Source organism: Bufo bufo, chromosome 6 (genome assembly GCF_905171765.1).
Source record: "Bufo bufo chromosome 6, aBufBuf1.1, whole genome shotgun sequence".
NCBI classification, from domain to species: domain Eukaryota; kingdom Metazoa; phylum Chordata; class Amphibia; order Anura; family Bufonidae; genus Bufo; species Bufo bufo.
In genome coordinates, this window is record NC_053394.1 from 165,538,922 (window position 1) to 165,551,276 (window position 12,355).

The 12,355-nt window shown below is 46.8% G+C and overlaps 1 protein-coding gene across 1 annotated transcript in view; it reads right to left on the bottom strand.

Moving 5' to 3' along the window:
• Nucleotides 1-362: 362 nt before the first annotated feature.
• LOC121004132 overlaps nt 363-12,355 on the bottom strand; it is a 45,296-nt gene continuing 33,303 nt past the window's right edge. Inside the window, exon 7 of the mRNA XM_040436270.1 lies at nt 363-500. Within this exon, the coding sequence (XP_040292204.1) occupies nt 435-500 (66 nt within the window). The 3' untranslated portion in view covers nt 363-434. The remainder of the gene's footprint in view (nt 501-12,355) is intronic.

The following is a 12,355-nucleotide window of genomic DNA, read 5'->3' on the forward strand; positions in this document are numbered from 1 at the left end:
TCTAGTCCCAATCATAAAAATTGGTTCTTTAAATCAATGGCAAAAATTAAAAGGCATGTGAAATGGAGATTTGCTTTATTATGTAGTGTGATTACACATCAGTATGTAGCCAAACAAGTGGCAAGTAACAATTATATATTTGATTATAACAAAACAGAAATGCTACGTAATCAGAAAGACCAGACTAGTGGAAATGAACCACACTGGATTCCATCATGGGGAGGAAAGATTCAGTGGTATAGCAGGGTCGGTGTATTCTGCAGTGTACATTCTGTAATCATCTTATGCGATTATATGGTGTAATACTAAACACAATGCTAAGGTTGGCACCAACATGCATATATCCCAGCCATTAAAAATAATAATCCAACAGCTTTCCCCTTACATTATATGATTTTACAACTATCCCTTAGATCAGTGGATTTTACCACTCTTTAGGCAATGATGATATCATCAGAAGGATTTGGTTTTATCAGAGCATCATCGTTCTCATCAGTTTTCTGTAAAAGATAACACATGTATGGAACATTATTAACAGTATATCTAAAGCATCAAAGAACAGTACAGAGATCCAGCTAATGACGTTTTTATACCTAGGCCTGTAATCATGACAAAACTGAGGCCCCTAATGCAAGAACAATGGGAGTCATTTACAAACTAACTTATTTTTGGCGTAAAAAATTTGCATGATCCTTTTTGTTACTATTTGTACACCAGTGTGACAATATTTTGTCAAGGGTATAGTAGGAGGCCTGCTGGGGGCCAGAACATTGGCCCTGACAAATTTACCAACATTTCCGCCTGGAAACAGGTGTAAATGTTGGAAAAATACTACTCCAGCCAGGGCCTGGTCTAGTTTTTCTACCAGGCGCACAGACTGCTGAAGGCATGCGCCTCATCATAAATTGGGCACATCTTCCGCCAGCAAAGCCAACACAAAAGGGGCGTAAAAGATCTGAGTAAAAAGCTGGTCTTTCTAAAAGACCCCCACTCTCTGTGTAAAGGCCTCTTTACACTGCTAGATAGAGCAGATGATTGTTGGTCCCTTCCTGGCAAACGCCTGCTTGTTCATGAAGGAGACCTTTGCATTTACATGCAGAGATCTCCTCCACAGTATGGGAGGAACAATCGCTAATGCCATCACTCATCCACATACAGAATCATTGTTTCCCGGCAGCAGAGTGCTGTTTAGATGACACGATCTGCTGCCTGCAAACAAAGATTTAGGTGACTGCACAAGTGATCATATTACCCGATGAAAGAGGGTTTCGCTCATTAAATCGGGTAAAGGGCAGCACTTTACACCAGCAGATCATAATTACCGAACATTCCTACGAACGCTTGTTAGTGATTATCTGACTGATGATCAGCCAGTGCAAAGGGGCCTTAAGTCTGCCTTTGTAATATTGATGACCTAGGATAGGTCTATTATCACTGGTCTGGGTGTGGCTCAGCCCAGTTCACTTCAATGGGGCTAAGCCACGTCCAGGTGTCACGAGGGTATCAAGAGCCACGTCTGACTCAGTTATACCCGGGGTCAGGAGTTCGCAGCGGGTGGTGTTTGCCTTGCTATCCTTTTTGTCTCAATCAGGGATCCGTAGCTTCTCCTCCTCAGCTGTTTCTTGTCTGCCACTCCCAACCTCCTTATATTCTCCCCTCACACTTCTCTAGTTGCCAGTTATAGAGCTTCCTGCCTGGACATCTATACTGACCCACTGGAGTTGTGAATCCTGGTTGTCGTTCCAGAGTGCTACCCTCCGGATCCCTGTTGGACTTCTTGTTGTCTCCTGTTGTCGCCCACCTGGGATTATATGTTGAGTTTGTATTGTCTGTCCTTCCCTTGGTGTTTTCCTTTAGAGCTAGTGGTGCGGACTAGTGTTCCCACCGCCCTGTTCACTATCTAGGGCTCAGCTTAGGGAAAGCCAGGGCTTTAGGCACGTGATCGGCGTACGGGTGAGGAACCCGTCTAGGGACGTCAGGGCAGCCAGGTGCCAGCCGCTAGGTGAGTCAGGGGTCACCACCTTCCCTCTCACTTGGGCAGGGCCTTCCTTGTTCCCTCCCTCTGGGTCACGTATGTGATAGTCACGCCGACCGTGATATTATAACTGGCCTTTACTTTTTGAGAAAAAAAAATAAAAAATCTTTTTGTTGTTTTTTTTTCTCTACTTAGAATCCAAAATGGATCCTATTGCTGCCTTGGCAAAACAGCTTCAAGGCCTGTCTTTGGAGGTGGCAGGATTGAAGTCGTCTGTCCTCCAACAACAGCAGCAAATGCAGCAGACCGCACCCCCTGCGGTTGCTATGGGTAACCAGGTTGTTACAGAACCCAAGGTTGTTCTTCCTGACAGATTTTCTGGGGGAAGGGACAAATTTGCGACGTTCCGTGAGGCCTGCAAATTATACTTTAAGTTGCGCCCTTACTCCTCAGGTAATGAAGAACAGCGGGTAGGGATTGTCATTTCCCTGCTTCAGGGGGACCCACAATCCTGGGCGTTCTCGTTACCCCCTGGTTCCCAGGCTCTCCGGTCAGTGGAGGGATTTTTTGGGGCTTTGGGTCTCATATATGATGACCCTGACCGAGTCGCCCTGGCTGAGTCGAAGTTACGGAGACTCCTACAGGGAGATCGGTCAGCAGAGGAATATTGCTCAGAGTTCCGTAGGTGGGCTACGGATACTCAGTGGAACGACCCGGCTCTCAGGAGTCAGTTCTGCTCTGGGTTATCTGAAAGGGTTAAGGATGCACTGGCGCTGTATGAGACCCCCCTTTCCCTTGATGCTGTTATGTCCCTCTCTATCAGAATAGATAGGCGTCTTAGGGAGAGATCGAAAATTCCTGAGCAATTGGTTACCTCTCCCAAGCAACAATTAGTCTGTACTGACTTAGATGAGCCTATGCAGCTAGGCGGAACTTCTCGTCAGGTCCGTCCTTCTGAGGTTCGCCGTAGGGGGGGGGGCTTGTTTTTTCTGTGGGGGGAAGGGTCATTTCATTAATGTCTGTCCCTCCTTTCTCAAAAACAAAAGACCGTCGGAAAACTACTAACCCCAGGCTGTGCGGAGGATGTCAGCCGGGGGGTATACGTTTCCTCCATACGAACATCTCAATTTGTGTTACCAGCGGTTATTGTTTTTGGTGTTAAGACGGAGTCCATTTCTTTTTTTCTAGACAGTGGAGCAGGGGTAAATTTGATAGATGCCCATTTTGCCCGCACTATGGGTTTGTCTCTCTGTACGCTGCAGAGACCTATTCCCGTATTCGCTATAGATTCGGCTCCTCTGTCTCAGAGAAACCTCACCCACATTGTTCATAATTTACACCTTCGGGTAGGGGACCACCATAATGAGTGTCTTTCATGTTACGTTCTGGAGGGCCTTCCCTCTCCTGTGGTATTGGGTCTTCCCTGGTTGGTAGCGCACAATCCAGTGGTGGATTGGCAGGCCAGGGAGATATTGGAGTGGAGTGAGCATTGCAGAGAGAATTGCTTAAATAACAATTGCTTAATCGCCTCCATAGCTTCCCTACCTACATTTATTTCGGACTTTGAGGACGTTTTTTCTGAAAAGGGTTGTCAGAAGCTACCACCTCATCGTCCTTATGATTGCCCGGTTAACCTGATTCCCGGTGCAAAATTACCCAAGTCCAGGTTGTATAATCTTTCGGGTCCCGAGAGACAAGCCATGAAAGATTATATCTCCGAGAGTCTGGCTAAGGGACACATCAGACCCTCTTCTTCACCCGTGGCTGCAGGGTTTTTCTTTGTTAAAAAGAAAGATGGGGGCCTGCGTCCTTGCCTAGATTTCCCTGAGCTAAACCAGATAACCATTCGAGACCCATACCCTCTTCCTCTCATTCCTGACCTTTTTAATCAGATTGCGGGTGCTAGGTGGTTCTCCAAACTTGATCTTAGGGGGGCCTACAATCTGATTCGTATCAGGGAAGGGGATGAGTGGAAGACAGCTTTTAACACCCCTGAGGGGCATTATGAAAATCTAGTTATGCCTTTCGGTCTGACCAATGCCCCCGCTGTCTTCCAACATTTCGTTAATGATATTTTTAGTCATCTCATCGGCAGGTTTGTAGTCATATACCTAGATGATATCTTAATTTATTCGGCTGATCTGAAAACACATGAGGTGCATGTCAGGCAAGTACTGCAGGTCCTACGGACGAATAAATTATATGCGAAAATTGAAAAATGTGTCTTCGCCGTTCAGGAAATACAGTTCCTGGGATATCTATTATCTGCTTCAGGTTTCCGTATGGATCCTGGGAAGGTCCAGGCAATTTTAGATTGGGATCTTCCTGAGAACCTTAAAGCCCTACAACGGTTTTTGGGTTTCTCAAATTTCTATAGAAAGTTCATTAAAAATTATTCAGTGATCGTTAAACCCCTTACCGACATGACTAGGAAGGGGACTGATTTTTCCAAATGGTCTGACGCCGCTAAAAATGCATTTTCCTCTCTAAAAGAGAAGTTTACCTCGGCACCTGTTCTAATTCAACCTGATGTCTCCCAGCCTTTTATTGTTGAGGTAGATGCGTCAGAGGTGGGAGTGGGGGCTGTATTGTCTCAGGGTCCGTCTCCTGGCAAATGGCGCCCTTGCGCTTTTTTTTTTCCAAAAAATTATCTTCTGCAGAGAAGAACTATGATGTTGGAAATAGGGAACTGTTGGCGATTAAACTGGCGCTTGAAGAGTGGCGTCACTTCTTAGAGGGAGCAATCCACCCCGTCACGGTAATTACGGATCACAAAAACCTTCTGTACCTAGAATCGGTTAAGCGTCTCACCCCTAGACAAGCTAGGTGGTCGCTATTCTTTACCAGATTTAACTTTGTAATCACCTATCGTCCTGGGGCAAAAAATACCAAGGCAGACGCGTTCTCGTAGTTTCCCTGGAGGGGGTAATGTTAGTGATCCGGTACCTATTTTACAAAGAGGAGTGGTTGTCTCTGCTGTACACTCTGTTCTAGAGGGAAAGGTGTTAGAGGCCCAGGGGGACGCCCCGGCCTCTTGCCCCTCAGAGAAATTGTTTGTACCGTTAAACCTGCGTCTTGAATTATTAAAAGAACATCATAATTCGGCACTTGCTGGACACCCGGGTAGTAAAGCAACCTTGGAGCTATTATCTCGTCGTTTTTGGTGGCCAAGGTTGCGTCAGGATGTAATGGTAATGGATTTCGTGTCTACTTGCTCTACTTGTGCACGCGCGAAAGTCTCTCATACACGTCCAGCAGGGTCTTTATTGCCACTTTTTATCCCCAATAGGCCATGGACACATCTGTCAATGGATTTCATCACTGACTTACCGTTGTCTGCGGGTAAAACAGTTATTTTGGTAGTAGTAGACAGGTTTAGCAAAATGGTACACTTTATTGCGCTACCCGCACTTCCTAATGCTAAAACTCTTGCTCAGGTGTTTATCAGTGAAATCGTGAAGCTTCACGGGGTCCCTTCCGATGTGGTTTCGGATCGGGGAACCCAGTTTATTTCTAAGTTTTGGAAAGCTTTTTGTTCCCGTTTGGGGGTACACTTGTCCTTTTCCTCAGCTTTCCATCCTCAGTCGAATGGACAGACTGAGCGTACCAACCAAAACCTAGAAACATATTTAAGGTGTTTTGTGTCTGAAAACCAAGAGTTGTGGTCATCATATTTACCGTTAGCTGAGTTTGCCATAAATAATCATTATCAGGAGTCCACTGGCAAGTCACCATTCCTTGGTGCATACGGTTTTCATCCCCAATTTTGTACTTTCAAAGAGGGGGGGTCTTCTGGGGGTCCCGAAGAGGAAAGGTTTTCTTCATCTCTTTCATCGGTATGGCAGAAGGTGCAAGTTAACTTGAAAAAGATGAGTGGTAAATATAAATGCATGGCCGATAAGAAACGGTCGCCAGGTCCGGACCTAGGGGTGAATGACTATGTGTGGTTGTCTACTAGAAATATTAAGTTGAAGGTTCCCTCTTGGAAACTGGGCCCTAGGTTCATTGGTCCTTATAAAATAGTAGCCGTCATTAACCCTGTGGCTTTTCGCCTGGAGCTACCTCAGACTTTTAAGATCCATAACGTCTTCCATAAATCGTTACTCAAGAAGTATGTTCCACCTCTAGAACCATCACCGCTGCCACCTCCTCCTGTTATTGTGGATGGTAATCTGGAGTTTCAAATAGCCAGAATTGTTGATTCTCGTCGGGTCCGCCGCTCTCTTCAGTATCTGGTGCATTGGAGGGGTTACGGTCCCGAGGAAAGAATGTGGGTTCCAGCGTCAGAGGTAAACGCCAACAGGTATATTCAGGCTTTCCATGCCTCTCATCCTGAGAGACCTGGTCCTGAGTGTCCGGAGGCCCCTCGTGAAAGGGGGGGTACTGTCACGAGGGTATCAAGAGCCACGTCTGACTCCGTTATACCCGGGGTCAGGAGGTCGCAGCGGGTGGCTGCGCGCTCTATATAGAATGTGTCGGCAGATAAGAACCATTTGGCCCATCTAGTCTGCCCAATATACTGAATACTATGGATAGCCCCCGGCCCTATCTTATATGAAGGATGGCCTTATGCCTATCCCATGCATGCTTAAACCCCTTCACTGTATTTGCAGCTACCACTTCTGCAGGAAGGCTATTCCATGCATCCACTACTCTCTCAGTAAAGTAATACTTCCTTATATTACTTTTAAACCTTTGCCCCTCTAATTTAAAACTGTGTCCTCTTGTGGTAGTTTTTCTTCTTTTAAATATGCTTATCTAAAGATCACGTTGTTTCTTAGTGATTGTTTTCTGTGTTTGCCTTGCTATCCTTTTTGTCTCAATCAGGGATCCATAGCTTCTCCTCCTCAGCTGTTTCTTGTCTGCCACTCCCAACCTCCTTATATTCTCCCCTCACACTTCTCTAGTTGCCAGTTATAGAGCTTCCTGCCTGGACATCTATACTGACCCACTGGAGTTGTGAATCCTGGTTGTCGTTCCAGAGTGCTACCCTCCGGATCCCTGTTGGACTTCTTGTTGTCTCCTGTTGTCGCCCACCTGGGATTATATGTTGAGTTTGTATTGTCTGTCCTTCCCTTGGTGTTTTCCTTTAGAGCTAGTGGTGCGGACTAGTGTTCCCACCGCCCTGTTCACTATCTAGGGCTCAGCTTAGGGAAAGCCAGGGCTTTAGGCACGTGATCGGCGTACGGGTGAGGAACCCGTCTAGGGACGTCAGGGCAGCCAGGTGCCAGCCGCTAGGTGAGTCAGGGGTCACCACCTTCCCTCTCACTTGGGCAGGGCCTTCCTTGTTCCCTTCCTCTGTGTCACGTATGTGATAGTCACGCCGACCGTGATACCAGGCCAGTGAAAATAGTTGTAATATCACTGGCCTGTAGGAAACAGTGAGAAGCCCGTGGCACTACTGTTCTGAAACAGCTGATCAGATGCTGATGATCTATCCAAAGGATAGATCATCAGTAATCAAAAGGTGTAGAACCCCTTAAACTGTGCTGCAGGCACAACTTAATCAGGCAATCTGCTATGGCAGGCCTGGGAGCCTTCACAAAATCAAGGCTGCTATAGAAACCAATCGGAGCTCCACAATTTAACTGCAGGGGCTCCGATCAAAAGACAGAGGGAGCCCCCTCCCTCAAACACCTCAGAAGCTGTGGTCACTATTGATTGTGGCATCTGAGGGGTCAAATGACTGGGATTGGAGTAATCTCTGATCCCATTCATTGCTGGCAGGTGTCTGTTGTATTATATAGTTATGGAGTGCACTCAGCTTGTGAGTCATCTACATACAACCCTTTAATGCAAATCATGTACATGTATGAGATTTTGCATTAAAAAAGGTAAAGGAGTTGTTAAAAAAGGTTGGACAATTTGCCTACTGCCATATGACTATATACTGTACGTTGTGGCGGCAGGTTAACTGTAACCAGATGTATTAAAACATCCGTTCACTTCAATGGGGCTGATCTGAGCTTAAGGCCGTGTGACTAATGAACACAAAGTCACATGGCCTAGACCAAACTGCGAGAAGGTCCCCCACCAATCAAATACAGATGACCTATCCCGAGTATAGAAAAATGCAGACGGTATCAGCAGCATCTCACATCATCGACTTTATTCGGACTTCAAAGCAGTAATACAAATGGCAACGTTTCGGCTGATACACAGCCTTTGTCAAGCCTGTTCACATTGTGTTATATACATCAATTTATAATAAAATACAAGTGCGCCACCCCCATCCAGATTACCCAATTGCAGGCCATGGCACAAATACACCATTGAGAATGTGGGTTCACTTCATCTAATTCACCTATGTGCCTCACCTGAGTCTCCAACAATCCTCCTGAAGGTTAACCCCATCATCGCATAACGTCTGTAATTGCTGAATCTCAAATATAAAACAAAATAACACTTGCCATGTCGCGACCGGATGATGTCGACAGTAGAGGACCGAGCAACATGAAGCTTAGGGGCGGACCGACGGACGCAGTAGGTAGGCCATCAATGATGATGTGAATGATTAGACAGCTGGGTATACATGCGCACTGAGCGGTAAGGAACGCCGGACATGGCAAGTGTTATTTTGTTTTATATTTGAGATTCAGCAATTACAGATGTTATGCGATGATGGGGTTAACCTTCAGGAGGATTGTTGGAGACTCAGGTGAGGCACATAGGTGAATTAGATGAAGTGAACACACATTCTCATTGGTGTATTTGTGCCATGGCCTGCAATTGGGTAATCTGGATGGGGGTGGCGCACTTGTATTTTATTATAAATTGATGTATATAACACAATGTGAACAGGCTTGACAAAGGCTGTGTATCAGCCGAAACGTTGCCATTTGTATTACTGCTTTGAAGTCCGAATAAAGTCGATGATGTGAGATGCTGCTGATACCGTCTGCATTTTTCTACATCTTCCGGCCGTTGGATCCAAGGCCATCGGTGAGGCTGTTGCCTCTATTTGGATACATCAACAATGACCGAGTGGTGCTGCTTCTACATTTTGTTTATTGCTATCCAGAGTATAGGTCAGTTTCAAAATCTTGGAAAACCCTTTTAATTATGTCCTAGTACTGTATCACTATGATCACAGTGCTGCCATACTGTGAAGATGACATGTAATTAGGGATGAGCGAACCCGAACTGTATAGTTCGGGTTCGTACCGAATTTTGGGGTGTCCGTGACACGGACCCGAACATTTTCGTAAAAGTCTGGGTTCGGGTTCGGTGTTCGTCGCTTTCTTGGCGCTTTTTGAAAGGCTGCAAAGCAGCCAATCAACAAGCGTCATACTACTTGCCCCAAGAGGCCATCACAGCCTTGCCTACTATTGGCATGGCTGTGATTGGCCAGTGCAGCATGTGACCCAGCCTCTATATAAGCTTGGGTCACGTAGCGCTGCACGTCACTCTTCTGATACAAGCATAGGGAGAGGTTGCAGCTGCGACGTTAGGGCGAGATTAGGCAGATTAACTCCTCCAAAAGACTTAATTCAGTAATCGATCTCCAGCTGTGGATCATTGAAGTGCTGATATTGAATTGCTCACTGTTTTTAGGCTGCCCAGAGCGTTTTTATATCACTTTTTTCTGGGGTGATCGGCGGCCATTTTGTGGCTTGTGGTGCGACAGCACAAGCTATCACCAAGTGTATTTAACCATCAATAGTGTGGTTATTTTTTGCTATATCCTACATCAGGTGCAGGCTGAGCCTGTGTCACCCAAGTGCATTTAACCATCAATAGTGTGGTTATTTTTTGGCCATATACTACATCAGGGGCAAGCTGAGCCTGTGGCACCCAAGTGCATTTAACCATCAATAGTGTGGTTATTTTTTGCTATATCTTACATCAGGGTCAAGCTTTCATCAAGTGCATTTAACCATCAATAGTGTGGTTATTTTTTGGCCATATACTACCATCAGGTGCAGGCTGAGCTTGTGTCACCCAAGTGCATTTAACCATCAATAGTGTGTTTTTTTTTTGGCCATATACTACATCAGGGGCAAGTTGAGCCTGTCACACAGCGCCTAAAAAATAGGCCTGACATTTATATTCCTCCAAATCAGTACTGTTTTAGCTGGTCAAGTTATTTTTTGTGACCGTAAAAGCACAGTTTTTGTTCTGGGTTGAAAAACAAGTCCCAAATTTGCAATTCTCAATATTAGTGGTTTCTGCTGTATCAGACCTACTTTAAATCTATCCCTAAAAGGGTATATTAGATTCAAGGTGCTGATAGGGTCATTCTGAAAAACTTAACACACACGCTACAGTGCAGATACAAGTCTAATTCTGTGATTAAACCTATACCTGTCACACAGCGCCTAAAAAATAGGCCTCACATTTATATTCAGCTAAATCTGTCATTACTGGTGTGCCTGTATTAGTGTAATACGGTACCTAAATAGATAGCCAGACAGTGTTAGGTGTCTGTAAAAAAAAAAGGCCTGAGTTTTTATTCAATACATTGGCCCGAATAATATTTTTCTTATTGTAGTGAACGGTAACAATGAGGAAAATATCCAGTAAGGGACGCGGACGTGGACATGGTCGTGGTGGTGTTAGTGGACCCTCTGGTGCTGGGAGAGGACGTGGCCGTTCTGCCACAGCCACACGTCCTAGTGTACCAACTACCTCAGGTCCCAGTAGCCGCCAGAATTTACAGGGATATTTGGTGGGGCCCAATGCCGTTCTAAGGATGGTAAGGCCTGAGCAGGTACAGGCATTAGTCAATTGGGTGGCAGCAGAGTCTTCATCCAGCACATTCACATTATCTCCCACCTAGTCTTCTGCAGAAAGCGCACAGATGGCGCATGAAAACCAAGCCCATCAGTCTGTCACATCACCCCCATGCATATCAGGGAAACTGTCTGAGCCTCAAGTTATGCAGCAGTCTCTTATGCTGTTTGAGGACTCTGCTGCCAGGGTTTCCCAAGGGCATCCACCTAGCCCTTCCCCAGGGGTGGAAGAGATAGAATGCACTAACGCACAACCACTTATGTTTCCTGATGATGAGGACATGGGAATACCACCTCAGCACGTCTCTGATGATGACGAAACACAGGTGCCAACTGCTGCGTCTTTCTGCAGTGTGCAGACTGAACAGGAGGTCAGGGATCAAGACTGGGTGGAAGACGATGCAGGGGACGATGAGGTCCTAGACCCCACATGGAATGAAGGTCGTGCCACTGACTTTCACAGTTCGGAGGAAGAGGCAGTGGTGAGACCGAGCCAACAGCGTAGCAAAAGACAAAAAGGGAGCAGTGGGCAAAATCAGAACACCCGCCGCCAAGAGACTCCGCCTGCTACTGACCGCCGCCATCTGGGACCGAGCACCCCAAAGGCAGCTTCAAGGAGTTCCCTGGCATGGCACTTCTTCAAACAATGTGCTGACGACAAGACCCGAGTGGTTTGCACGCTGTGCCATCAGAGCCTGATGCGAGGCATTAACGTTCTGAACCTTAGCACAACCTGCATGACCAGTCACCTGCATGCAAAGCATGAACTGCAGTGGAGTAAACACCTTAAAAACAAGGAAGTCACTCAGACTCGCCCTGCTACCTCTTCTGCTGCTGCCGCCTCGGCCTCTTCTGCTGCTGCCGCCGCCTCGGCCTCTTCCTCCGCCTCTGGAGGGACGTTGGCACTTGCCGCCCAGCAAACATGGGATGTACCACCAACACCACCACCTGCGTCACCAAGCATCTCAACCATGTCACACGGCAGCGTTCAGCTCTCCATCTCACAAACATTTGAGAGAAAGCGTAAATTCCAACCTAGCCACCCTCGATCCCTGGCCCTGAATGCCAGCATTTCTAAACTACTGGCCTATGAAATGCTGGCATTTAGGCTGGTGGACACAGACAGCTTCAAATAGCTCATGTCGCTTGCTGTCCCACAGTATGTTGTTCCCAGCCGGCACTACTTCTCCAAGAGAGCCATGCCTTCCCTGCACAACCAAGTATCCGATAAAATCAAGTGTGCACTGCGCAACGCCATCTGTGGCAAGGTCCACCTTACCACAGATACGTGGACCAGTAAGCACGGCCAGGGACGCTATATCTCCCTAACTGCACACTGGGTAAATGTAGTGGCGGCTGGGCCCCAGGCGGAGAGCTGTTTGGCGCACGTCCTTCCGCCGCCAAGGATCGCAGGGCAACATTCTTTGCCTCCTGTCTCCTCCTCCTCCTACTCAGCTTCCTCCTCCTCTTATTCCACCTGCTCATCCAGTCAGCCACACACCTTCACCACCAACTTCAGCACAGCCCGGGGTAAACGTCAGCAGGCCGTTCTGAAACTCATATGTTTGGGGGACAGGCCCCACACCGCACAGGAGTTGTGGTGGGGTATAGAACAACAGACCAACGAGTGGTTGCTGCCGGTGAGCCT